General features: G+C 40.7%; 1 protein-coding gene across 1 annotated transcript in view; it reads left to right on the top strand.

The window, feature by feature from the left end:
- The window catches only part of LOC111874736 (CTD small phosphatase-like protein 2), a 47,844-nt gene that overhangs the window by 4,626 nt on the left and 15,956 nt on the right, over positions 1–27,262 (top strand). The window contains exons 2-7 of the mRNA XM_033755576.1: positions 6,793–7,010; positions 9,550–9,952; positions 14,716–14,907; positions 19,853–20,057; positions 20,448–20,624; positions 21,907–22,097. Coding sequence (XP_033611467.1) covers positions 9,752–9,952; positions 14,716–14,907; positions 19,853–20,057; positions 20,448–20,624; positions 21,907–22,097 — 966 coding nt within the window. The 5' untranslated portion in view covers positions 6,793–7,010; positions 9,550–9,751. The remainder of the gene's footprint in view (positions 1–6,792; positions 7,011–9,549; positions 9,953–14,715; positions 14,908–19,852; positions 20,058–20,447; positions 20,625–21,906; positions 22,098–27,262) is intronic.

The following is a 27,262-nucleotide window of genomic DNA, read 5'->3' as shown; positions in this document are numbered from 1 at the left end:
TCTTATGTAAAACCCTTTTGTGCAGCGTTCTCCATTTCCCTCAGCATTTCATTTGGGCCTCTTATAGTCGTTTTTAGTAATGCGTACGTACATATTTTGAGATCTTCCTGTCTAATTGGTTTAGAGAGAGACTGAGTGGCATTGCCTTCCTGAATGTTCGGCGATAGTGACGTTTTCATTGTTGAGTTCCGGCTGAGAAACAGAATTTTGATGTTAACGCAGCTTATTCAAGGCATGATGTCATTTTCGATCAATTTCCATTCCATAAACGCAACGCAGAATTTTTAAGGGGTAACAATTCAGACGTGTGGTTGAAGCTTCTTTATACAGAATCCCGCTTCACAGGCAGGAGTTACTAGCAATACCAGATTTGCGATGAAAAAAGTTACCGACTTTATTTCTCTAACATTATCGCCAGTTTTCACCCGAAGGGACCAAACTTACACCTTCGTGTAAAACGCATATTTATTTAAGGCACATAATTGCCCAGTTGCCCATGGTTCGAATCCGCAGGCTTCGAAAGGGAAATGTTTGTGTAATCGGTTTATTCTGTCACCAGTTTGGTTGGGTTAGAATTACCCTACAAATCAGAAGTATGGGTAGTTCGTTTAGTTCTTGTTGTGTGTTTTTGTGTTGGTAGACACCTGGACACATAGCTATGGTATAGATCTGCCATCCAAGTTATTCTGTTGCCTGTCTTCAGAGTTGAGGAAATCCGTGGAATAAATGAGGGCCAGTGTGAGAAAGCTTGGTGGTTGACGAGTGACAAAGAACAGTCAAAACTGGATGTAATACAGCTTGTTTGCTTTGAGGTTCTCACAGCGGTGACTGTAGCGAGTTAATGCATTTTAGTTCGGTGAAAGTCAGATTCGTACGAACATATCGGCTCCATCTACAGAGTCAGAGAATAAGCCAAACAAGAAATTAAAATGAAAAAGCGGTAAGCAGAGCGCCTCTGCTGCATGGTGCTCTTCGACCCTGAAGGCGGAGGTGGTATGTTCCTCCGAAACATTTGTTGACTCTCATCTGATTATATGATGTTAATTCCCAGAAGATGTAACGCTTCGTAATGTGTAAGTTGGTGGAATCTGCAGGTGTGTGTATAGTCTCCTATGGAGTGGGTATCAGGGTTTCTTTCCCAGGCTGTTAAGCACTTCACTGATGATGAAGTTCATGGTATTGCGAATGACCGGCAGAACTAAGTACATGGAGCTTATCCCGTTTTGAGAAGCCGCCAGTTGTGCAGCTACTCAACAACTTCCCAACATTTTATGGAATCCGAAGTCTCATTACCGTGTTCACAACAGCCCTCCACTGGTCCCCATCCTGAGCCAGATCAACCCAGTCCATTCCACCCCATTCTAAGATACATTTTAATGTTATCCACCCACCTACGTCTTTGTCTCAGTAATGGTCTCTTTCCTTCTGGCTTTCCCACCAATATCCTATATGCATCCCTCTTCTCCCCCATTCGTGCTACATGCCCTGCCCACATCATCATCCTTGACTTGATCATTCTAATTATTCTTGGCGAAGAGTACAATTTATGAAGCTCCTCGTTACGCTTTTTCCTCTAACTTCCTGTGACACCATCTCTCTTCGGTCCAAATATTCTCCTCAAGACCCTGTTCTCAAACATCCTTAGTCTTTATTTCTCCCATTATGTTAGGGGCCACGTTTGACACCCCATACAGAACCACAGGCAAAATTATAGTTTTGTATAGTCCACCATTATCTACCTGAAATATCGGCTCTGTTCCGTGGGACTGATGCGTGAATATCCAAGTGAGAGCACATGAGATGTGAATGGAACGAAACCTACGTATACCGAAGTGTGCTCTCAGCAACCTGCTTTGCACTGCATATCGCGAAATGTACAAACAGTACACGGACATACTCTACGTTAAAGAAAGCAATCCTTTAAAAAGAAATAGTCACCGGAAATTAAATGCCGTTTTTGTTCACAAGTCTGTTGCTAGGACCAGAATAACCTTGAAGGAGAAAAGAGACGACACAAAGCTTTTTTAAAAGGGAGAGGAGAAAGGGTTTATGAAGGTCGAAATGTACAGTCCAGTGGATAACATCAGCATACCAGCATGGAAGGTGTATGTGCACGACGTACAGTCATCAGAGGTAGGAGCAGAACGATACATTCCTGCTATGGATCGGTTCAAACCCCAGTCATGTTTCGTATTGTTGTATTCTAGCATCCTGCTATACTGTATGGACACAGAAGTATATATCATGTTTATATTATGTTCACGTTTGCTTTTCGGTCTTACAATAATTCACTTCCAAGATTTTCCGAACAACATTTTATTTGCGTTTTTTTTACCATGATTGTTACATGAGGAGCCCGTTTCCTAACCTCAATTTTATGGTCAAATAATTCCGTGCTAAATAAAACTCCGGGAGTTTCTGGTTATGGAAATTCACCATTCTGACGTAATTTAATTTCTGTTGGATCTGATATTTTCTTAAGCACTTCAGTCCCCAAATTTTATTCTTCCAACTTGAGACGAAGTTCGACATTGCTTATCCCACTGCTGAGTAAAACATGAAGATGTATTGAGGATAATAGATAGCCTGTAGGATTTGAGGATCTCACAACTGTTGATATGAAGAACCCTATCAGCTGGGATAGAAGACCGTGTAGTCCCTTGAAAATAAGTGGCGTTTCAGAGGAACATGTTGCGTTCAGGGTCGAAGAACAACGGCCTGCACGCCGTTATATCAGAAGATAGGAGGACTCTTGACAGAGAAGCTTCTTCGCAACACGTGAGCAACGGTGGGCGGAAATACCCCGCCGAGTGTATAAGCTGCTCTTCACTCATGGAGCTGAGCCCTTCATGAGAAGCCGCCAATTCTGCAGCTATTCAAGAACTTTCCAGCGTTTTATGGAACCCGAAGGTTCATTACCGTGCTCACAAGAGCTCCCCAGTGGTCCCTCTACTGAGCCAGATAGATCCAGCCCATATCATTCCATCCTATCTATACTTGAGTGAATAATTCTGTGCTGCAGAATCAGTTGAGACTGTGCGGGAAATGTGCGTGCCTATAGCGTCGATACGACCCTTTAATCAGCTGAATTTTCTTCTTGTTTCAGGTGAATAAGATAAACTCTTTCTCTCTGTCCATGGCTCTGCAGCCCTTTGGACCTTGGCCCATTTTTCACTTTCTTAATCCTATACACAGTCGATATGACTCCTTGGACGGGAGATCAGCCCGTCGCAAGGCCGCTGCTTACACACAAAGCAACACAAACACAGAATAGACGCACAAAGACATCCATGCCTTCAATGGGATTAGAACCCACGATCTCAGTGTTCGAGCGGGCGAAGACTGTTCATGCCCTAGACCGCGCTGCGACTGTGATCAGCAAAGATAAATTCACTAGATACAAAGATTACATTTCCTTCAGTTCTTGCCCTGACTGAATTAAACTTTGTGAGGGTGGGTAACTACTCTGAACAGTCCAGCAGCAATAAGTGACACTATGATTCGCTGTATGTGCAAAGGCCGCGGGTTCAAGTCCCGATGAGGTCATTGGATTTTTTTTTTCAGTTGACCTAATCCTTCCAGCCGCACTATCGCCCTGGGGTCGACTCAGCCTCTAACAGAAATGAGTACCAGGAATTAATTAAATAATTTTCCTGGGGAGTAAAGCGCGGCCGGCGCGTAAGGCTGACAACCTTACCGCCATATTTGAGCTGATTGTCTAGATAATGTGGGAGCCTCAACGTCTCACAGCCCTATGGGCCTCCACGGCCTGTTAAGGGGATAGCTTTACATTTTTTTTTACAAAGGAATAAAAGTTAAGAAATGTGAGGTTAGAAGTTCTCACGGCGGTGACCATGAAGATTACTGCCTTGCAGGATGTGACGCCGTTTAATCTGGTAGATATTTACTGACGTTTCTCAGAAATGCTGGTAAGCATCGACCAGACTATACGGTATCACACCAGAACGCATATTTAATTGAACGGTTGCAGTGTAATAGGGATATGGTTCCACTTTAACGAACATTTGGAAAACAATAAAAACATGTAAAAATTCAGTTAACTACACCATTGCGTGGTTCCATTCGCATTGTAACAGTGTAACTAATGATTTGAGCCACACCGTTCTTCCCACACATGGAGCGTATTTTATGTATATGTAAAACGAAATTTCGACCGCAACCGGAACCATCCCGCTTTTGCACTGTACCCTTAAATCTATGAAGGACAGCCATATCGTAACAATGCTGGCGCTTTCGCACGCTTTTTTTTTTTTGTCTAAGAAACCACACAGAAGAAAGAAATATGTATATCAGATATAAAATGTTGGTTTCCTCCTACGGCTTTTGCTCGGAATGCTTAAGGCCAGATACATAATTTAGGTATTTATTACGCTCGGCATGCACTTATAGGTCACGATGTAATGTTTCTGTTTTTGTTACCCGATTTCAACCAAAACTGGAATATGTGGACCTGCACGCTGCACTCCGTGACCTGTAGTCCGCAAGCGAACTATACCGATCGAGCGACCGCCGCTTGTCGGCGAAGTGTGGACCTATTTTATTAAAACCATTTTAAAATTTCATGAAATTCCGTTTCTTCGATTCTTGGGTTGTTACGTAGGCAGACGTGGCGGAGCTAATAAGCGCATTGCTGCAACTTTTCGTTGTGAATGCGCAAAAACCTTATAAAGTAGTTATGACTAGGATCATAAGGTGGCTAGAACGTTTGCATTCTGTCGCTATTTACGTATGTTAAGACTCTGTAGCAGAAGATAGCAGCTGTAAACGGCGCTGGGAGGTGTGATTGATGCCTTGGTTTTGCAGTAAGTTTAGTAGCGTAATAAAGTTGTGCCGGAGTACCATCAAGGGTGCATCATCGCCCGTTAGTAACGTGTACCATTATGTCATCTTAAGGTACTCACACAGCAGTGGGAAATTTAAACGTACTGGGTTAATATTTTTCTTACTGGTTGACAGCAGGTATGTGTGGCTGATATAAGTACACTATGTGTGTAAGGTAAAACAAAATTAAAGCGAGCCATGTAACAGGCCTGAAGGCCAATTGGGTTGTGAGACGTCGAGGCTTGCACATTTTCTAGACAGTTGGCTCACAGATGGCGGTAAGGTTGTCAGCTTTATGCGCCATCCAGCTATGTGCGTGCAGTCATATAATATTAATATACTGCATTGCTTTCATTGCGAATATTCTTATTGCTATTTGGCTTTGAAGTAATGCTTTTATAATATGTTATCCCCGTTTTGCTGTACTGATCCACTCTTGCTTCTTTTAAAAATGTTGCTTGGTTAAGGTAGACTAACTCCTGGAAGCCTTTGAATCTTTTTCATGAGAATTTCAATACAAAAGGTGCCTTATTTTTTTGTGATCAACTCAAGATGGCATGATTTCTTAATGCTCTAGGAAAGCCACTGGGGCACGCAGTAGCGTAGTTGGTTCAGGCAGTATGCTACAAGCTGGAAGGTCGCGGGTTCGAGTCCTGATGAAGTGGATATTTTCGATTTATCTAATCCTTCCACCTACACAATGGCCCTGGGATCGACTCAGCCTGTAACAGAAATGAGTACCAGGAATCTTCCTGGGGGCTAAAGGGCGGCTGGCACATAAGGCTGACAACCTTACAGCAGTTTGTGAGGCAATTGTCTAGAGAAAAGGTGGGAACCTCAACGTCTCACAACCCTATGGGTGTTCACAGCCTGTTACAGGGATAGCTTTACCTTTTTTTTTTTTAATTGGAAAACCATTATTACTAGCATTTGTTCACAAATGGCAGACGTTCTTCTATATACATACACCAATTTCATTTGTTCTTATGCTCAGTCATTAACAACCTGTTACATCAAATATTACACCCTCATTGCAAAACTCATCGTTTCTGTTTACATTACTAGAGTAAGAAGAATGTCCACACAATGCTGTTTTCATACATCAGTCAGAATTCGCTTTATGGTGAACAATAGAGATGAATGGCTTCTATTGATATGAACAGGTTATAGAAATGCCAAAAAGAAAGATATTAGCAAGAATTACCCTTACCAAAACAGTAGTCAAATGACAAAGGCAAAAAGAAGCACTAATGCTGTTAACCATGAACTAGTGTTAACGGTAAGAGAGTTTTACTGCTGCTACTCTCTTCCTGCTAAAGCGTGGGTGCACCTTTAGTACAACTGCCATGCAGTAATATGTGGAAGGCATGTCATATTGAATTGGGTTCTTCAGTCAACCCTAAGCTGTTACTCTCTTTGGTCACAAATACACTGATTCATATTTGTTTCAGGGAATGTTTGATGGAGAAAAAACTTATCTTTTTGATCTCTTCCTTTCACCTACAGATCTGTAAACAGTCATGCCATAAAAGTCATCAAGACAGATTAAAAAATATTAGCATTCATTTCAGGTCATAAAGTTATGGTGTTGTAGTTATGTGCACATGACACATCTTGTACATTCATGTAATTATTGTAGCATTATCACAATTAGGAATTATGCTGATTTTGTAGAACAGGAAAGAATAGAATATGTTTGCAGACTTTACAAAATTCGTAGCCCTGGGACAAGTGTGTAAAACAAGTCATAAAATAAATTCTTGTTTCCAGTAAAAGGTAAGGAAAAGCTATCCCTGTAACAGGCTCTGAAGGCCCATAGGGTTGTGAGACGTCAAGGCTCCCACATTTTCTCTAGACAATGGGTTCACAGATGGCAGTAAGTTTGTGAGCCATATGTGCCAGCCACCCTTTACCCCTCAGGAAGATTCCTGGTAATCATTTCTGTTACAGGTTGAGTTGACCCTGGGGCCATAGTGGGGCTGGAAGGATTAGGTAAATTGAAAAAGGTCCACCTGATTGGGAACTCACGACCTTTCGGCTTGTAGCGTAATGCCTCAACAAACCACGTTACCATGTGACCCTCTTGTTTCCAGTACAACTATAAATGCATATATAGATGCCTCAGATAATACAATATTATACCTAAGTACAGGTATTCGACGTTCTGTGTGAGTTCATATATTGTTATTTATTTTTAATCCAATGAACTAGTCTAGACAAAATTAAATTAACAGCATCCACTGTAATGCAAACTGATTGCTGGCTGATTGAGAGTTGGGGGAGAAGAACAGTAGAGTAGTCAGTGGAAGCTGTTGGAAGACTCTAGAGAGAGAAGGGGGAATGTGGGGGATCTATACCACATCTTCACATATACTATTATGTGAGAAATCAGAATCTGGGGGCAACTAAAGATGGATTAATGATGTACTATACTGTACATGACAATCAGTTAAGTAATGGCAAGAATACTAATACTCTTTGTAGCAAATCTCAGACATTTTCATTGATTCCTGCAGGAAATTATGTATTGTGGCATATTTGCACAAAACAAGAATTGTGGAGGCAGAAGAAACGTCCATTGCTAGGGAACAGTATGGTAACAACACTAGATGTTTTCTATACTGTCCGGGCCACATTCCCACAGCAGCAGGGATGCAGGCAACAACAGGAACTGCTGGAAGTGGTAATTTCTATGCGGCCCTCACTGAGGAGGCTACATAGGGAGTCCTAAACTACTCTGGTTTGGAATTCCATCAAAATCACAAGCCTAACATAATTCCAAGGATTGTATTTTTTTTTATACATCACAGGGTCAGAAATTATGAGGGATATCTTCATCGATGGTAGCCAGTGGGGCTTCAGCTTGAGCCTCCACATCATCTGTGGTCTCAGTCACACAAATCATGCGCTCTGAACCGGTGTTCTAAGCAGTCTGCGATTATGTTGGCTTTATTAATTGGATAAAATATGAGGCATAAGGGATAATGAATTGCAGATGGTGTTTTGTTCTACCACCTTTTGTGAGGGATTTTGCAATAGGCCATATTTCTTGAGGTGTGACTTTGCGGTTTGCCAACTTAGTTTCTCGTCTTTCAAGTGCTCTTTTTCGGACCATTCTTCTGATATTTTGAGTTACCCAGTTTACTGCCGTTTTTCATGCTGGATCCCTGGTTTCTTGCCATAATATTATAAGCTTTTTTATGCTTTAATAAATGATTTAGGCCAGGTATCTCATATTTCAGGTCCAAAATTTTAGTTTTTCTAGTCGATAGCCTGTATGTCGAATCTAGAGAGGATACAAAGTCACTTGCTATTTTATCAGCTTCGTTAGAATAGTGAATTTAGATATCTGAAGATAACGAGTTCAGAGGTGAGGCTTTGAAACAGCTCCCAGTCTGTCAGTTTTTCAGTCTGCATTGACTTAGAGTGTGAATAATTAATACAGCAGAGTTCCTTTGTTATTCCGATAAATATACACTGACAGTGTTGAATCAGCATGTCTGATGGCTGATAACATTCAGAATAAAGTAGTTACAATTCACAGATCATAGGAAGTGTTGAAAATGCTGTCCCTCTACACGTCAATATCTTTTGCAGTTAATTCTTTCATTAAAAATCACAGGTACAACAATCCTTCACTTACAGCACACCAGATGCCAACTTCCACTGGATGGAGCGGGACTTTGTGGGTTAGATGTGGATTCTGTGAATTCCGGTAGCAATTATTTTGCCTATTTATGTATCCCTGCAAGTGAAATAAAACCTCCTCAGAAAAGAATATCAATTGCGGATCCATCTCACCTTCGACGACAGACTGTAGAAACCAACTGCAAAATTGAACCCTACTAGCTGGATTGCAAGGCGTGCGTGGATCACCGTTGTTTTATATGGTCTAGGCTTCACCAGTTTTGTCTCCGTTCTTGGAATAGAGTTTGCCATTCCAGTCTCTTGAGCTAGACGTTTCAGTGATTTTCTAGGTGTATCTTCAAGTCTGGCCCCTATGTCATCTAACTTCTCCTCAGGAAGCAAACGGTCTTTTGTTTTTGTTTCTTGTCTATTAATAGTCTGGTTAGTTTAAGTTTATTCACCAAATAGTGAATTGTTTGTCTGCTGGGAACTCTATCCTCTCAAGATTTATGTCAAAATTTTCACCTACACTTTCTAGCAGATTCTTATTGGACATAGGTGTCACACAGAAATACACTTTGCTCTAAAATATACTGCACCATGATGTACCACACTGCTTACTGACTGTAACTGAGAACAGGTCACTAATGGAGCTGATAACTGCTGTCTACCACTGAAAACTCGTCAGCTCGCATGCATTAACCTTGCTGCTCACACTGAAACATTATGCCATCAAGCGATCCACAAGTTAATTATTTCCCTTCATTCCAAACGTTATCTGCCATCAGGCATACTGATTTATCGGCAAAGCAGGCAGCATGGCGGTCACTGTCAAGCGTACAGCTGTGAATCTGTGAATATAGTTAAAAAGCTCTCTGCATAGAGACTGCTGTATTTGGAATGACTGTGCCCCAAAGAATAGGCCAGTTGGATTCCAGTTTTGTTAATATTTCATAACCATTCCAATTGTTTGCTTTAAAAAACAAAATTTCAGATAGAAGCTGTTGATATGTATAATACAGGACTGAAATAAGGTTGAATATTGGATGGATTTTCAAGTTACTTGTTTGATGTTCTCAGGGCTCCAATGTTGATGCTGAATAGTGTGCATATCGGAGACAGGGTCCTGGGAATCCCAGCATGATCCTGATCAGTGGTGTAGTGTGAAGAGTGTGATGTTTCAAGCTGGAGAGTGTTAGTGACTTGCCATTGAGGAGACAGAGTAATTGAATGTTAGCCACTGATGGAATCATCAACATTTAACCGGTAGTGCTCATCCATCATGTGGCTACGTAGTGAGCAGCGTGAGAGACGTTGTCGGCGCCTGGGCAGCCGAGTGGTAGCCGTTGCATCACGTGGTGGCATAAAGAAACAGATAGCAACCCTGGCCTCACCTCGTCTTGCCTCTCAAGGGACTGGGAGACTCTCACGTTGTGGTCGTGTCTCACGGTGGAGACGACGCTCTGGAAACCTGCTCAAAGAGGTAACACTTACTGTCATCTTCCATTTGTATGAATTTTGAGCAGATATCTGGGCAAATTATATCTTTGCAGTTTACTTTTTATTAAAAATTATGCCATATTTTTCCCAATGTATTGGTCTTATAGTTTTGTTTGTATCTGAAACTTCTTCTGGCTTTATAAATTATGAAGAATGAAACTCTTGCTTAGACTATATTTTCACTCTCTTGCACGTAAGTCAGTTTGCCATTCATTGTAAAAATTAATAAACTTTACTTTATTTAAATATAGACCGTAGTATTTTTGTGAAATGTCTTTACAAGAATATTCAGAACATATCTTAGTATTTTACACTCTTTGTACAAATTGCATGCAGTAAACACAATGAGAAATGTGTCTGTCTGCTTTATTTCATCTTTAGAATTACTCTATGGATTTTAATTAAATTTTATATTGGTGTCCTATTGTAAAAGTCTTAAGGAAAATTTTCTTTTGGTATATACTGTGTAGTTATATTATGTGCATTATGTGAAAGTGTAATTTAATTTTATTAACTTCCTCAAAAAGGGCACATATGCAAAATATTAGTGTATGACTTAAATTCAATATATATCTCATTCAGACCTACAGCTTTGAAACATTTTTTTGATATTGCTAATAATTAATGAAATGTAAGGAAGTAATATCTCTCCAATTTGTGGTTCTCATGGCAGTGACTGTGAAGAGTACCATCTTCTTGGATGTGATGGTATGTAGTCTGGTAGAAGTTTACCAGCTTTACTCCTAAACACTGGTAAATTTATACCAGAGTGCGCATCATCATATCCCAAAAGATGGCATTCCTCAAGTATAATTTGTGACTCAGTGTAGTGTGATATCTATAGTGAAATTAGCTTTGTAACAGTAGGCTTGAATCTGCATTAAATGAATATCAAGGCCATTAAGGTAATCATGGTTGCAGAGAGAATTTTGGCAAATATGTGAACTTCATTGGGATATACCTTTGTGCTCTTTTTTTTTTTTCTTTCTTTCTTTGATGAATAACTCAAGAGATTTCGTAGATGACAGTAATTTGTTTTGAATGTGCTTGTAAGAGGAATACTGATAAACGCCTTTAGGTACCAAGTGCAAAAGACAGATTTTACAGAAGTGACAGTTAAGGAGTTGCTCCCAAGTCAGCTACTGCAACATATTAAAGAATGTAATAATGTGGATTTATAACACAATATAGGATAGTTCTGTCTACTTTAATGTAGTGGCTGAAGCTGTTTTGTAGATTATTTGTGAAATCCAGGAAATGAGGTGACTGTACTGTAATCTGATAGTATTGTGGTCTATAGACCTGTTGCTGAGCAATGACTCTGTAAAACGTGTCTGTTGCTAGGTAATGCAAACAACATACACACACAGGACAGTAGAACAGCGATGTTATGCAACCCATTTTTAAGCAAGGGATCGGTAAACACGTATCTACAACAGGGGGGGTGATTGTTGGAAACGGTGTTTATTATTCAGTCCATGTGAAGTGGTTATGAAGAAGACAACTGGGGCAATCCAGTTAGTGAGCCATCCAGTGTGGAGATGGGGTTGAATACCTCGACTGTAGCCCTGCAAGTCATAGGAGGTGACAGAAAGGGAAGTTTTGAGTCTGAGGCAGTAAAATATGGTCATGAGTCCCACAGGAGTCAGACTTGAGAATGACTGCGCTGGCGAGGGCCAACAGTGATTGTAAACAACAGACCCATCCTCTCATCAGAGAGAGTGCCCCACATCAACAAACCCGCAACTGTCTGACATTAATAAAAATCTGGTCATAAGCCCCATTTGGGCGCTTTATTCCAAGACAGACTGGCTGACTGACCGTCGGTCGTAACATCAGACTCAGACTCAGGGCAGATACAGGGCATTCAGTCGTCAATGAAAACCTGGTTACAGCCCTAACTGGGAACAACATTCCTCGCAGATTGCTGCTGTAACTGCCATTAGCGGAATGAGTTATTAGCGCTGATAAACGTGCACGTGCTCACGTAGAGCGGATGGATCGTTTCTCTGCGACTACTGTGCCCTTCCCTGCTGGTGAGAGTGCAGTTGTGTCGCAGATTTCCTCACATCAGTTCCTGTACATGCACACATTTATATGAATACTGTAAAAAGATAACACAAACTTACCGTGCTTTATAACAGGTGTTAGAAGTGACCCTCTTCTGCTTGCAAACATGCCTCGCGTTGCTTAAATAAATTATGTGACACTTTCTGAAGTTGGTCCACGGTAATTGAACTAATTATGTCTGTTATTTCATTCTGCAGAGCTTCAGTGGTGCAAGGATTATTCTTGTAGACTTTTCCCTTTAGGTTTCCCCAAAGATAAAAATCGCAAAAACTGAGATCTGGGGATCTGGGAAGTCAGAGTCCCCCTGCTGATTATTCTGTCTTCAAACACTTCCCGCATTGCGACCATGGATGCATTAGCCGTATGTGTTGAAAATACTCATATTGTCTTTCTTCAGCAGTCAGCTTTTTGAAGAACAGATTCAGTATATCATTAATATAGCAATCAGAGTTCATGGTTTTGTGGAAAAATGAGGGGCCAGTGATTCACTGTGGACTTACAGCACACCACACCCCCACCTTTCACTATGTAATGGCACTTGCTGTAGAGTGTGAGGATTTTCATTGCTCCATATTCTTACATTTTGTGCATTGACATGACCACTAATGTGAAACCATGTCTCATCAGTCATGAACAGAAGCTGTGGATCCATGATTCCATCGTGCACATTTTGCAGCAGCCAGTTGCAAAAACAAATTCTTGCTGCATAATCTGGTTGTTTCAGCTCATGCACAACTGTTGTTTTATATGGGCAAAATGTGATTCATTTTGTGGCTGTGAAAGCAGATCCTAGCGAAACACCGGTTTCCTGAGGACTGATCTGTAATGGTGCCTCAGTATCCCAGACTCTTTCTTCAGTCAGCAGAATCCTCTTCGATTGCTTCTTTATGTCACACACTGAACCTATGGCCCACCACTTTTTCATAAGCTTGGATACACACGACTTTGTGGGAACTGGCGAATCAGGATATTTACGATGAAACTTATGGATACATTTTCTGTAACTTTTTTTCTTGCAAAAGTTTTGACAATGAACACGCACTGTTCAATAGTGAACTTCATTTCAGTGTAAATGTTGACTGCTTATCGACATCTCAAATACAGACTGACTATTAATGTGATTTAACTGCAGTGACAAGATCACACGACCCGACGGTGCGCATTTATCAGTGCTAATGACTCATTCTTCTATTGGCAGTTACAGCAGCAATCTGTGAGGAATGTTGGGCCCCAGTCAGCGCTGTAGCCAAGTTTTCTCCTTGAATGGACACAGTGTAGTTGAGGGTTGTCAGTCTAGAATTGAGTTCTGGAAGGGAGGCTGAGAGGTGATGGTGCTGTAGTTAAGAATTGAAAGTCCAGCTGTGAAGAAAATAGTTAGTTGGAACACGGCATCTGTGAAAAGAAGATTTTATGTGTGCTACAGTGACAGACTGTGTTAAAATCCATTGCCAAGATACGACTAGTGAAGACTGAGAAAACTTAGTATGCTAGTAATTTTTAAAGTGTGAAGATCAGCGATAGTGTTGTAATTACTAGTACTTCTTAGTTGTTTCAGTCGAATATCCAGTCTGTACCCCATCTGTGGTCACACACACAAATCGTTACAATATGATGTGTTGCCAATTAGCAGTAAATATTACTTAATTGCTTTTAGTCAGATGCAGCAGCCAGGGATATCACTTCACAGTAGAGACTGCACACTTTCCCATTTTTTGTAATTAAACTGTACTCATTCATTGTTTTTGCCTTCCCTTTGACTCCCAAAACATTTCTATAAGCAGTTCCTATTAATACCCAGTTTTAATATGAATTTCAATCTTTAAATATAAAAAGAAAAATGTTATAAATTATAAAATCATGTTAAAATGAAATGTGGAAGTGTATTCTTTCTTGAAACAGTCGTTTAATTTGGTGTTATTTTGTAGAAATATGGAAAGCCGATTGGAATGCTATCCATGTGTGATATTTAGCAAGAATGGAGTGTGAAATAGAAATCTATTTTTATGTCATGTGTATGTTAACAATACTGCCATTATGAATGACCTCTTATATCTACGTAGGATATGTTTTGAACTTGTTCTCTTCCTCCTTTTGAGGAGAGGAATGCAGCAGGGTTCCACAAACAAAAGAACTGAGAAAATATTGATGTACATATCAGACTTGGCATTTGGTGCACACTATGTTAAAGTTACTAATTGTCAGGTATATTTTATATGATGTTTATGTAACTGCACTGTCAGTAGCTCAGGCTTGTAATATCAGATGGTAGGATGATTAATGAATTACGAATTGGAAAGAATAAGGAAGGAAGCCGTTACCTGTTCCAAGATACTAATCCTGGTATTAGCCTGGAGGGACTGAGGAAAATCAGAGAAAACCGCTCATTCAGAATGGTCATTGTCTTGGCTAAGATTCAGACTGGTTACCTCCAAAATATAAATCAGGAGTGTTATGCCCCAACCAGCTCAGTACATAAGATATTTGAATTTTAAATGTGTAGCACGTAGCAGAGGGCTTTTAACTCTGATAGATAGTTGGGATAGTCATTCAAAATCAGGTAGTAAAGTAGGGCAGAGCAGGAGACTATAATTGGGTAATACATCATAAATAAGAATTGTTGTCATTGTCGTCATTTTTATAATTATCATCGTTGTTGTTATTGTTAATATTACTCAGACATGTAGAGAAAATGTCCTTCACTTCAATGGAGGAACAGCTGGCTGTCGCATTAAGAAACCAACACGGCGTCCACGGAAAGGCAGCTTGGATGATATAGAGCCAATGATCACATCAACGCCGCTTCATCATGTCAAGAATACTGTGAGCAGCATTGTCAAGGATACTCTGGCCGCAGTAAGCTGTGCTGTGGTTTGTAATTTGTAATTTGGAATGATAAGTAAGGAGCCGGTCACAGTAGCTGCGCGGTCTTAGGCATTAACTGTCTTTGCTTGCTCGGAAGCTAGGATTGTGGGTTTGAATCCCACTTAAGGCATGGATGTATGGTGTGTATGCTTTTATTCTGTGTTTGTGTTGTCCTGTGTTTGGGTAGAGGCCTTGTGACGGGCTGATCACTCGTCCAAGAAGTCCTACTGTCTGTGAAAAAATGATTACAGAACTGAATATGAGACCTGGGCCCTGAATGGCCTGGAAGAGCCATTATAAAATTAATTAAGTAAGATAGTGCACTGAATTTTTGTGCAAGAAGCAGTGAAGATTGTGGTTTTGGAACCAGTTGAAGTTACTGTGCTTGGACTGCAGTTGATGACAGACTATTAGTAAAGGCTTTTAATTGATTAACAGTTCACCATTAGTTGGTTTATTTGCTAGTTAATAACTTAAGGAAATTCTTTGTCTATAACATAACGTGTCATAAGAAGTAGAAACTAGTTTATACGTCTGCGAGTGATAAACATAATATGGAATGTCTTATACTAGGTATGGGGTTAAGGGAGTAGGATTTGCAGTATGAAATAATATCGTCTTTGGTGATTCAGTTCATTATTACAAAGGGGACTGGCAACCAGGTCATGGTGATATAAGCATTATACGAGGAGCATTCTGTATATAATGCCTCCTATTTTTTCGATGAAAACTACAACAGATACAGAAAGTACTGTGGGAACATCCCACATTATCACGCATTTCTGCAACGCTCGCTCTTCACATCACTTTTCACCATCACGCGCGCTAACCAACCAGATTGCTTCAAACGTTCATATTTATACTGGGATCGCTCCTGGCCCGCATCTACGTCATTACGCGCGCTAGCCAATCAATTCTTGCTCCTCACTTTCGAGTTTGGCTCCGCCCCACCGACCAGCGTATAAAAAAGGAGCGACTCCAAAGCCGAGTTATTCAGTTCATCGATTCAGTTCAGTTCAGTTCAGCAGTTTATTCAGTCCGACAGCAAGCAACTTCAACCAGCAGGCTTCGTCGCCAGCGCTCGGTCTTCGGAGACATCGGCAGGCTGCGCCGGGCACGACTGCCTCGGCCCTCCAGTGCTCTCACACCTGACTCACTGGGGCACCGCGCCTGGACTCGCCGGTGGTCGTGTTACGGTCCGACCCACTGCGCTTCTGGCGTAGCCACTGTCTCATGGCTCCTACGACCGCGCTCAACGACTAGCCTTTTCACCAGCCATTCACCGTAACTAGCCTTTCTCCTTACCGGCGCGCGCTGCGCTACCTCACCGGTCAATCATCTCAGCAGCCACGGTCCTTTTCAGGGCCAACAAACTGTTCCGGAGAAGTGGGTTGTCATCGGAGTAATGACAAGACTACACACACGTTGGCAAGAGCCCCACAGCATAATAATGCAGTTAAATAGAGCAAGATCTCAGCTACTTACAGCTATTTTTCCACATAATCACCACCATTTGTTATGCACGTCTGCCAGTGATGAACAAGAGCCCGTATGCTGCGCCCGTAAAAGTCTGCACCAGCAGAGGCTAGCCACTTTCTTACAGCTGCAATGACAGCATCGTTGTCTGGAAAATGTTGCCCATGTAGTCCATCTTTCATAGGCCCAAAGAGATGGAAGTCTGAAGGTGGTAAATTTGGGCTATAAGGTGGATATGGTAGGACAGTCCAGCCAAACTTTGCAATGTGCACGGTGGTCGCCAAACTGGTATGGGGTCTAGTGGTATCGTGTTGCAAGCGAAAGGTTGTCTGCTTCTCTGGCCTGACTCGGGAAATGTGGGCTTTCAGCTTAGTCAGCGTCATCTTGTAGTGTTCAGAATTGACAGTCTCACCAGGCTCCAGGAAATCCAACAAAATCACACCCCGCCTATCCCAAAAGACCGTGCACATCACTTTCCCTGCCGATGGCTGTGTCTTGAACTTCTTTTTTCTTGGGGAATCCGGATATCTCCACTCCATGGACTGTCTTTTTGGATTCTGACTCATAGTGGTGACACCATGTCTCATCTCTGGTGATGATGCTGTCCAGAAACTTGTCACCTTCAGCCTCAGACTGGTGCAACAGGTCCTGGTAGACTTCCATTCAATGAGTTTTGTGGTCCTGTGTAAGCATCCATGGGACTTGCCAGGAACAAACTTTGCAATAATCCAGCTTCCCCAACATCATTTCCAATGCATTACAGCCGATATTAAGCTGTGCACACAGTTCCCTGGCCATTATCTGCCGATCTGTACGGATGAGCTGATCGAGGCACTTCATTGTGAGGAGTGGCAACTGATCAGGGACACCCAGGGCGTCGTTTGTCGTGCACTTCACTTTTGTCCCTGTTGAAACGTACTACCCACCGAGCCCACCCTACTGTGCTGACATCCACTGTGTCGTTTCTGTACACCTTTAGCAAACGTTGATGGATGTCAATGCATGCAATTTGTTTGGCAGTGAGAAATTCAATAACACATCTCTGTTTTGTACGCACTTCTATGTCAGACGCCATTTTGGTAGGCTGCTCTGCTGCCGCTATCTGTCGCACGACAACCAAACTAACAGTACAGTGGCGGGAAGGTTCAGCCTTTACTACAACACCACCGACATCCAGCTCAGACATTACATATTAACACAAAAAAATAGGAGGCATTATATATGGAACTCCCTTCGTACCTGGTACAAGGGAAATCCCAGTATCAAAATTTTGGAATTAGAATGTAGTTTTGCTTTGTTGAACCTTTTATGGTTTAGGAATATGGATTTTAAATTTCTCCTTATTATGGGATTGGCAGCCATACTTTAAATTAGAGCTAATGGTATTATTATTGAAGAATGCAACACTGGGTCAGCTGGACCATGTGTATGTGCTGTTGCAGTAATGTAAATGTGAAGGTTAGTATGATACCATTTAAGAGTAACCATTGCATTTGAGTTCACTTTCAATCAACCAGTTGAGAAGTCAGTCAACCTTTAATAATACACTCAACTCTCGATTATCCGGGGGTGGGTAAACCAGTTTGCAGCTTAACCGGGGCTTTTTTGAGGCTTATATGTTGTTTAATATTCATTCACTTTTGTTTCACATGGTGAGTTGTAACACTATTTTCGCACTAGTATGAACCAAGCTCTGCATTTTTTGGTCCCGTTATGCTAACACAATGTTGTAAGGTAGGGTGAAAGAATGCAAGGATTTGTGGAAAGTTTCAAGGACAGATAGACTGCCTGAGTTAGTCTCCTTGTATCGATCTTCAAGTGCGTTAGCAAAATGTCAGGGTGTAAAAGGAAGCGTGTTATGATAAGTATTGAACAGAAACTCGTGTGAACCGGGCTTCGAAATGTTAAGCAGTGGGGGTGCAGCCAGAAGAGCGGGAAGAGACTGAGAATGAGGAAGATGTGGACGCTGCTGCTAGTAAGAAAATATCACATGGTGCTGCTCTTAATCATTTGGAATCCTTACTAGACTATCTTGAGAGTGAAGAGAACAGTTTATTAAGTGACAAGCTAATATTACGTAGGCTTTGTACGGATATCCGCAAAAAGAAAAATGCCGCGAAAAAGCAAATGACAATATTTAATTTTTTTAAGTGTTAAGTGTGAATATTTGTAAAAAGTGTTGGATGTTGTTGAACACTGTGATTTAAATAACTAATTCATATTTCTGTGTAATATAAAAAAGTATTACATAGGCCATGAGATGACATAAAAACGAGGTTGAATAAATTTAAATACAGGTAGGCCTATAGTATTATGAAGGTACAGTATTACAGTACTAATTTGAATTGTTGTGAGTACACAACACACAACGCGTAAGACACATCCGACCAAAAGCATACACAACCTCAAGTTGACGATTCCCATCACCGGGACGAATCAACAAGAAGGAGCCAAATTTTAATTCAAATGTTTTAAGCTTTTAAATATTTTAACATTGACGGCTCAATTTGAGAGCATTCTTTGGATGGAATGCAAGAGGTGTACATGCATTCAACGTTACTAGAAAGTGTTGTGCTTTTACACTCCGACATCTCTAGCAGATCACGCAGCTTACATACTGTGTACAATACAACGCCAGTGGTTTCATGTGTTTGTAACGTGCCTCTGATGATGGTTCTTTTGAACCGAAACATGTAAGGCGAGTGAAATAAATAAGTGACCTAAGAACGTTGTTACACTCGACGGATTATTCATTGACAATTTGTGATTACAGTACTACTTTTAATAAAATTTGTCATAACCGGGTTTTCGATTAATCGTTGTATCCATCCCCACCATTATCCTGGATAATCGAGAGTTGAGTGTATATCAGGTTCTCACGTTAGAGTATGTGAAGAGTGCTCTCTGCTAGAACATGATGATAGAAGCTCGCTGGTTTTTCGGGGAACGTTGATAAACTTCAAGGCTGCAGTGCCTGACATCTCAGAGGATAATATACTCTTCAAATTTAAATAAACTAAAACTTTGTAACTAAAGTATATTACTGACATTCTTCATCATTATTTGCCATAAATCAGTAATCCAGAAATTTAAATTCAGAATTGTTCAGAGTTAATTCTTTGAATTGCACTAGAGGTAGAGTTTGGTGGAACTCCATCTTAGTGTTTACAGGATAATTGGACATATGTCTTTTGTGTTGGTCCTCTTGATGGCAGTGATTCCAGAGGGAATACCTGTATGTGTGACTTGTCTACCCACTGAATTTAATTCTCTTATTCATGTCCCACTTCAACTGTAAAAAACTTGCTCAGAATTTTGGCCTACCACCTGGCATGGAAAAGGTTTTGGCTTGTGTAAGGGGCTGGGTATTTAAAATTATCTTTGAGATATAGATTTCAAAAGAATTCATGTTTTGGTGAATTGTACTGAAATTTTAATAAAGAACAGCACTCAGCAGGCTTGACTTCTATTTCAGGTGACAAAACTGAGTGAAGAGACAAAGGAGAATTGGCAGACAGCAGTGTTGCCAGATGTGGCAGATGTGTCTCTGTTCAGCTCGGTCTACACTTGTTCACCTCCAGTTACTGATCACCTTGGTCTTGCTCTTCATGATGACCTGAGCTCTGTGTCCTCACCTGACCTCACATGCCTCCTGGAGGAAGAGGCTAAGAGGGCCACAGGTGGGCATGCTTGAAACTAATGGCAAAGTCCCTTTGCTTAACTAATTAAGCACTACACCAGGGTGGTGTAAGGGGAAGGGAATGTATAGATACACGTTTTCTTGACATTGGCATTAATTGAAGGTGAGTGGTCAGCCACTTTACCTCCAGGAAAATAGCCCCCCCCCCCCTCCCCAGCTCCAATTGGATAGGAGGCTGGGTGGGCCCCAGAACTCGGATGGTTGACTTGAAGAAGAGAAAATAACAGACTGTACTTGGTCATCGAGCACCTGAGGCAGTTGCTATACTGACTGTGTTACCCTTGATCCTGCTTGAAGGTATTTAGATATTTAATTCATGTAGATGAATTATGCTTTGTCATTTCTTAATGTTGTGGATATGTGTCCACAGATCTGTTGTCACTACCTTGCAACTATCCGGATGTTTGTGAAGGTACCACTGTTCTGGCCTCACATGGCTGTGATGCTTACTATGAAGAGCACCAGCAGGAGCAGTCATCGGCTGCTGCAGCTCTAGGCTCCACCCCTCTCACCAGCAGCCATTCAAAACCACAAACAGGAGAGCCAGGTGACTGACCCTAGGACCCCAGCCCTACTGATGGTGATGGGTGATCAGGATATGGAAGAAATTTTTAGCATTCTTAACACTCAATACATGACATGAATATTACTGGGGAGGTCACATTTGTTTATATATTTCATTTCCCAAACCATTTTGGCAGACTTCACTGGAATTAGGTGGAAGGGCTTTGAACAGGGAATTGGTTGGTGAATTTAATTTTGATATATATTTGTCCATTATCACCCTTACATCATATTGGAGGCAATTTCAATAAAAGGATAGCATTGAAACGTTCTTTTGAACAAAAGCTGTAGAAGCAGAAAGTTCTGGGAAGAACTGAGTGCCTGTTTTCCTTTGATGCAACATGTACCACACAGAAAATGAAAAAATTGGGTGAGGGGCCACAGGCATAGAGACAGCAAGGTGATCTCATAAGCATACTCCTGTTATTTAAAAAATTATGGGGCGATGTATAGACTGACAGACACACAGACAACAGACTTCTTTATGCTTTTTTCACAATAAGGAAAGTAGGCTGAAAGAGAGAGAGACAGACTTTTGACATTGACATCTTGAATGTTCTGCCTGGGCCTTTTTGTTTGAGGTTTTGAAAGAGTGTTAAGTAGCTGTACACTTATATAAGAAACAAGCGAATGTGATGATGCTAATGTAAAATATACACAATGTGATAAAAATGTATTACTTGCATATCTGCCTAAAAGGTACATCTTATAATACTGACCAATTGTAAATGCAGCATTGCAAATATTACATTTCGAATATGTATTTTAAAGTGGATACACCATTTGATTCTTGTATAGTTATTGCATGTGAGGCTTATGGATGTTATTAGGATGGCTGATGCATGGCCCTGGAAGAACAGGATGGAACTTATACTATCCTGCCATCTGCCTGGAGGGACTGAGGTAATTCATAAAACACCATTAGCAAGAATGGATTGGGGCTAAATTCAAATCATATGCCTTAAGCTAACTTAATTCAATATAAATTACATGATTGTCAAAGATGTCATACTGACAAGTTACTTATCACCAGAGACCAATATTTCCACTATTGTGTTACCTTTTTTGGAATGAAACCTCAAGATCCCTCTGTTTTTCCACAGTCTACTTAAATTTGACTGCATATCCACTGCTTAAAAGAAGAATATTTAACATATGTAACAGTACAGGGAAATTTTACTGTATCTGTATACTTCGCATTTGTATAATTTGTTTTGACATCTTGACATGTCATTGTGTGCTAATATTAAAAGAGTTTTGTGCAGATGTGGAGATGGCAGTAGCAGAAGAAATTGTAGAAGAGAGTGGTGTGGAGGCTGATGATGACTGGGAGCCATTTGACCCTTACTTATTCATCAAGAATCTACCACCACTTACACTAGAGATGAGGGCTAGATGCCCTGCTCTTCCTCTGAAAACCAGGAGTAGCCCAGAATTTTCCCTGGTTTTAGATTTGGTGAGTGATGAGTGAAACACTGCTTATGATCTCTGCTGTGATCCATCAGATTTTCTGGAGTTCAAGAAAATGCTTTAAATGAATAAGTGGAATTGTGGAAGAGTTCTTTCAGTCATTTACCTAAAAATGTTAATTTGGTTTTGACAGGGAAATGGTGACCCAATTGAAAACTGAAACAAGAGATCAAAAAGTAATACTAAAAATCTAGCCTAAGGGTAGGTAAGGCAGTGATTTGACCATTGTTTTTCAGGCTAGCTGTAAAGACGGGGATGTGATTAGTCTGTAGATGCCATTGTAAGTGGGAAATAAAAGCACACCCATGCTTTGTGTGCATCCCCCCCCCCAAGAGAAACTAGTATTCTATAATTAGATTTGACTTTAATGTGAACACATCCTTCAGCATATAGACTGTCATTGTATGCAAAATTAAGTAGAGTTATTGAAATTATGTGTAATTGCCTCAGGAAGTCAGGTTGTCCATCCTGAGGATCCACATGTAATATCTGCATCTGGAAATACCCAGCTTGTGAAGCTAAAATTATAATATACACCCCACACCCAAGTATGGATTGACATGTTGAATATCTGCTGCACATGCTTTCTCTGAACACATTTTTCACTTAAATTTGCTTACGCCTCCTGGAAGAGACCAGACAGCCAATATGTATCATGGTTCCCAGAAACTCAAATTTTGAAACATTTGCCCCAATTTTCATGAAACTGGGCATGAATGATATGCTACTCAAGGCTAATAAAGACATAATGAAATCTTGAATTCATGAGGTGGAAGACACAGTTGTGGCAGTGAACTTAAAAGCAGCACACTATGCACCTCCCACCTCATTGGGGCAACAGGTGGTGAGACCTGAGCAGTCTTAAGTTGGGTTAGGTCAGGTAAGCACAACACCACTGCACATCCAACTGTACATATCCCTCCTAACTGGGGTATCACTTGGTGAAATTGAGCAATGATAGGTTAAATTAGGTTAGGTTAGCACAAGAAACCGCTGCTTATCCATTTATTCCTACTGGCACAGTTGTGTCTGATAGTGTTCGACTGGGTTAGGCCACATTAATTTAGATTATACTGGTGCATGACATGAAGATGTATTCATCGGAACATGAAATTTGGCCTTGTCATTTTGAGGAGTTGCAAATCAGTGATACCTTTGCATTTTCTCCTCAGATAGTAAAATATTTTCAAACTTTGGAAAAAAAATTATAGCATTTAAATTCCATGTTTTTTTATTTGCCTTGATTACAAAATTTGGGTGGATTTTGGAAACTTCATTTTTGAAATAGGTTTCAAATTCTCAGAATCCTCAGAAATTCCATAATAATTAGAATATTCAAATAAATAGATTTGAAACCTCTGTGTACATAGTTTATATTTAAACATTCAGCACTTTAAGTTCCCTTATTTTATAAGAAATATTTGAATTTAAATAATATTTCCGAAATTCTGTAAACTTGAACAATTTTCTGTATTCTCAAGACAAGAATTCAACATACATCACTACCTTTCGGCCTGCAGATGTCACTGGAATTCTGTCCTATCAATCACCTACATTTGCCCATATATGTGCTCTACATAAGGCTGTTTAAATTTAGGTTTGGTTACAGTTATTCATAATTGCCCGCAGTTGGGCATATCTACTCATGATGGTGTCGTGGTATATGTAAAACCTTTTTGCCATTGTTCTTTAGTCAGTTCATGAATCTTAAACCTTGGAAAGAATTTCATACAATCTGGACTCATTCTGTAAAAACATGAAAGACATTACATATCATACATATTGTGATGCTTCCAAACCCCCTGTATATGACTATATACTTCCACATCAACTTGTAGAGAATAGCCTTCAGTGTGGCTTGAACTGTAGACTCGCTGATTTTCAGAGAGACACATACGTCCCGTTATTCATGTGTGTGTGTGATAAAATTGGCTGCTTTTCAAAGTCTCTTGTCTGAAGAAATGTTTCACATCACCTGCAGAAGCTCAGATTTTTTTTCTTTTTTCTTTTTTTCTTAACCAGTCCCCAGATGTCACAAAGAAAAGTAAACCAAGATGTCCAGCTGTATATGTGACATGTTCTTACAAAATTTTGGCCATTCTGTAGTTTGTATTATGTGTTGTACAGGATATGTACTAAAACTTAAAAACTGCTTGCTTAGCTCAAGCTAACTAACTAACTTCAAGGAGCTGAGCCCTTCTTGAGAAGCTGCCAATCGTGCAGCTACGCAAGAACTTCCCAGCATTTTATGGCATCCGAAGGTTCATTACTGTGTTCACAAGAACCCTTGACTGGTCCCTGTCCTAAGCCAGATGGAGCCAGTCCATACCACCCCATCTTGTCTTTCTAAGATCCATTGTAATATTGTTCTCCCACCTACATCTTGGTCTCCCTAGTGGTTTCTTTCTTTATGGCTTTCCCACCAATATCCTGTATGCATTCCTCTTCTCCCCATGCATGCTACATGCTCAGCCAATCTCATCTTCCTTGACTTCCTCATTCTAATTATATTTGGCGAAGAGTACAAGTTATGAAGCTCCTCATTATCCATTCTCCCATCACTGCATCTCTCTTCGGTCCAAATATTCTCCTCAGCACCCTGTTCTCAGACACCCTCAGTCTGTATTCCTCCCTTAATGTCAGACCAAATTTCACATCCATACAGACCTTCAGGTGGTACATAGTAGTGTAGTTGTTTGAGGCACTATACTACAAGCCGGAAGGTTGTGGGATCAAATCCCAATGAGTTCATTGGATTTTTCAATTGACCTAATCCTTCCAGCTATACAGTGGCCCTGGGGTCGACTCAGCCTCTAACATAAATGAGTACCGGGAATTTTCCTTGAGGGTAAAAAGGCGGCTGGTGCGTAAGGCTAACAAGCTTACCGCCATCTATGAGCCGACTGTCTAGAAAGTGTGGGAACCTCGACGTCTCACCCCTGTGGGCCTTCACAGCCTGTTACATGGACAGCTTTACCTTTTTTTATATACAGACCCACAGGCAAAATTAGAGTTTTGTATATTCTAATTTTTATGTTTTTAGACAGCAGGCAAGAAGACAAATATTTCTAGACTGAATGGTAACAAGCATTGCCTGCCTGAATTCAGTCTTCTCTTAATTTCCTCTTGAGCCAGGTTTTGTTTTGTTACTGTCATTCCCAAATATCTGAACTCTGCCATATGTTCCTAACATTTGTTAGCTATCTTCATGTCATGATTTTTCCCTGCATTCTGGTGACGAGACTTAGTTTTCTCTGTGTGTACTTCTAAATTAGCCTCCTTAGAAGTGTGAATTAAAGTTTCTGTTTTTCTTTATGGTATCTGTGTTATCAGCTTGTTAACAGATGATGGAAGGTGTACTAGTTAAATTAAATCCAGGATTGCCATAGCAAAAGCTGCATTTAGCAAGAAGAAGAATCTTTTTACCAGCAAATTGGACTTAAATTTGAGGAAGAAACTAGTGAAATGCTACATTTGGAGCATAGCTCTGTATGGGGCTGAAACATGGACACTTAGGGCAGTAGATCAGAAAAATCTGGAAAGTTTTGAAATGTGGTGTTGGAGAAGGATGGAGAAGATCAGTTGGACTGATTATGTGAGAATTGAAGAAGTGTTAATTAGAGTCAGTGAGCNCAAGACAAGAATTCAACATACATCACTACCTTTCGGCCTGCAGATGTCACTGGAATTCTGTCCTATCAATCACCTACATTTGCCCATATATGTGCTCTACATAAGGCTGTTTAAATTTAGGTTTGGTTACAGTTATTCATAATTGCCCGCAGTTGGGCATATCTACTCATGATGGTGTCGTGGTATATGTAAAACCTTTTTGCCATTGTTCTTTAGTCAGTTCATGAATCTTAAACCTTGGAAAGAATTTCATACAATCTGGACTCATTCTGTAAAAACATGAAAGACATTACATATCATACATATTGTGATGCTTCCAAACCCCCTGTATATGACTATATACTTCCACATCAACTTGTAGAGAATAGCCTTCAGTGTGGCTTGAACTGTAGACTCGCTGATTTTCAGAGAGACACATACGTCCCGTTATTCATGTGTGTGTGTGATAAAATTGGCTGCTTTTCAAAGTCTCTTGTCTGAAGAAATGTTTCACATCACCTGCAGAAGCTCAGATTTTTTTTCTTTTTTCTTTTTTTCTTAACCAGTCCCCAGATGTCACAAAGAAAAGTAAACCAAGATGTCCAGCTGTATATGTGACATGTTCTTACAAAATTTTGGCCATTCTGTAGTTTGTATTATGTGTTGTACAGGATATGTACTAAAACTTAAAAACTGCTTGCTTAGCTCAAGCTAACTAACTAACTTCAAGGAGCTGAGCCCTTCTTGAGAAGCTGCCAATCGTGCAGCTACGCAAGAACTTCCCAGCATTTTATGGCATCCGAAGGTTCATTACTGTGTTCACAAGAACCCTTGACTGGTCCCTGTCCTAAGCCAGATGGAGCCAGTCCATACCACCCCATCTTGTCTTTCTAAGATCCATTGTAATATTGTTCTCCCACCTACATCTTGGTCTCCCTAGTGGTTTCTTTCTTTATGGCTTTCCCACCAATATCCTGTATGCATTCCTCTTCTCCCCATGCATGCTACATGCTCAGCCAATCTCATCTTCCTTGACTTCCTCATTCTAATTATATTTGGCGAAGAGTACAAGTTATGAAGCTCCTCATTATCCATTCTCCCATCACTGCATCTCTCTTCGGTCCAAATATTCTCCTCAGCACCCTGTTCTCAGACACCCTCAGTCTGTATTCCTCCCTTAATGTCAGACCAAATTTCACATCCATACAGACCTTCAGGTGGTACATAGTAGTGTAGTTGTTTGAGGCACTATACTACAAGCCGGAAGGTTGTGGGATCAAATCCCAATGAGTTCATTGGATTTTTCAATTGACCTAATCCTTCCAGCTATACAGTGGCCCTGGGGTCGACTCAGCCTCTAACATAAATGAGTACCGGGAATTTTCCTTGAGGGTAAAAAGGCGGCTGGTGCGTAAGGCTAACAAGCTTACCGCCATCTATGAGCCGACTGTCTAGAAAGTGTGGGAACCTCGACGTCTCACCCCTGTGGGCCTTCACAGCCTGTTACATGGACAGCTTTACCTTTTTTTATATACAGAC

This window comes from Cryptotermes secundus, unplaced genomic scaffold (genome assembly GCF_002891405.2).
Source record: "Cryptotermes secundus unplaced genomic scaffold, Csec_1.0 scaffold390, whole genome shotgun sequence".
Lineage (NCBI taxonomy): Eukaryota > Metazoa > Arthropoda > Insecta > Blattodea > Kalotermitidae > Cryptotermes > Cryptotermes secundus.
Note: the sequence above shows the minus strand (reverse complement) of the source record. Positions and strands in the feature narration are given on the sequence as shown.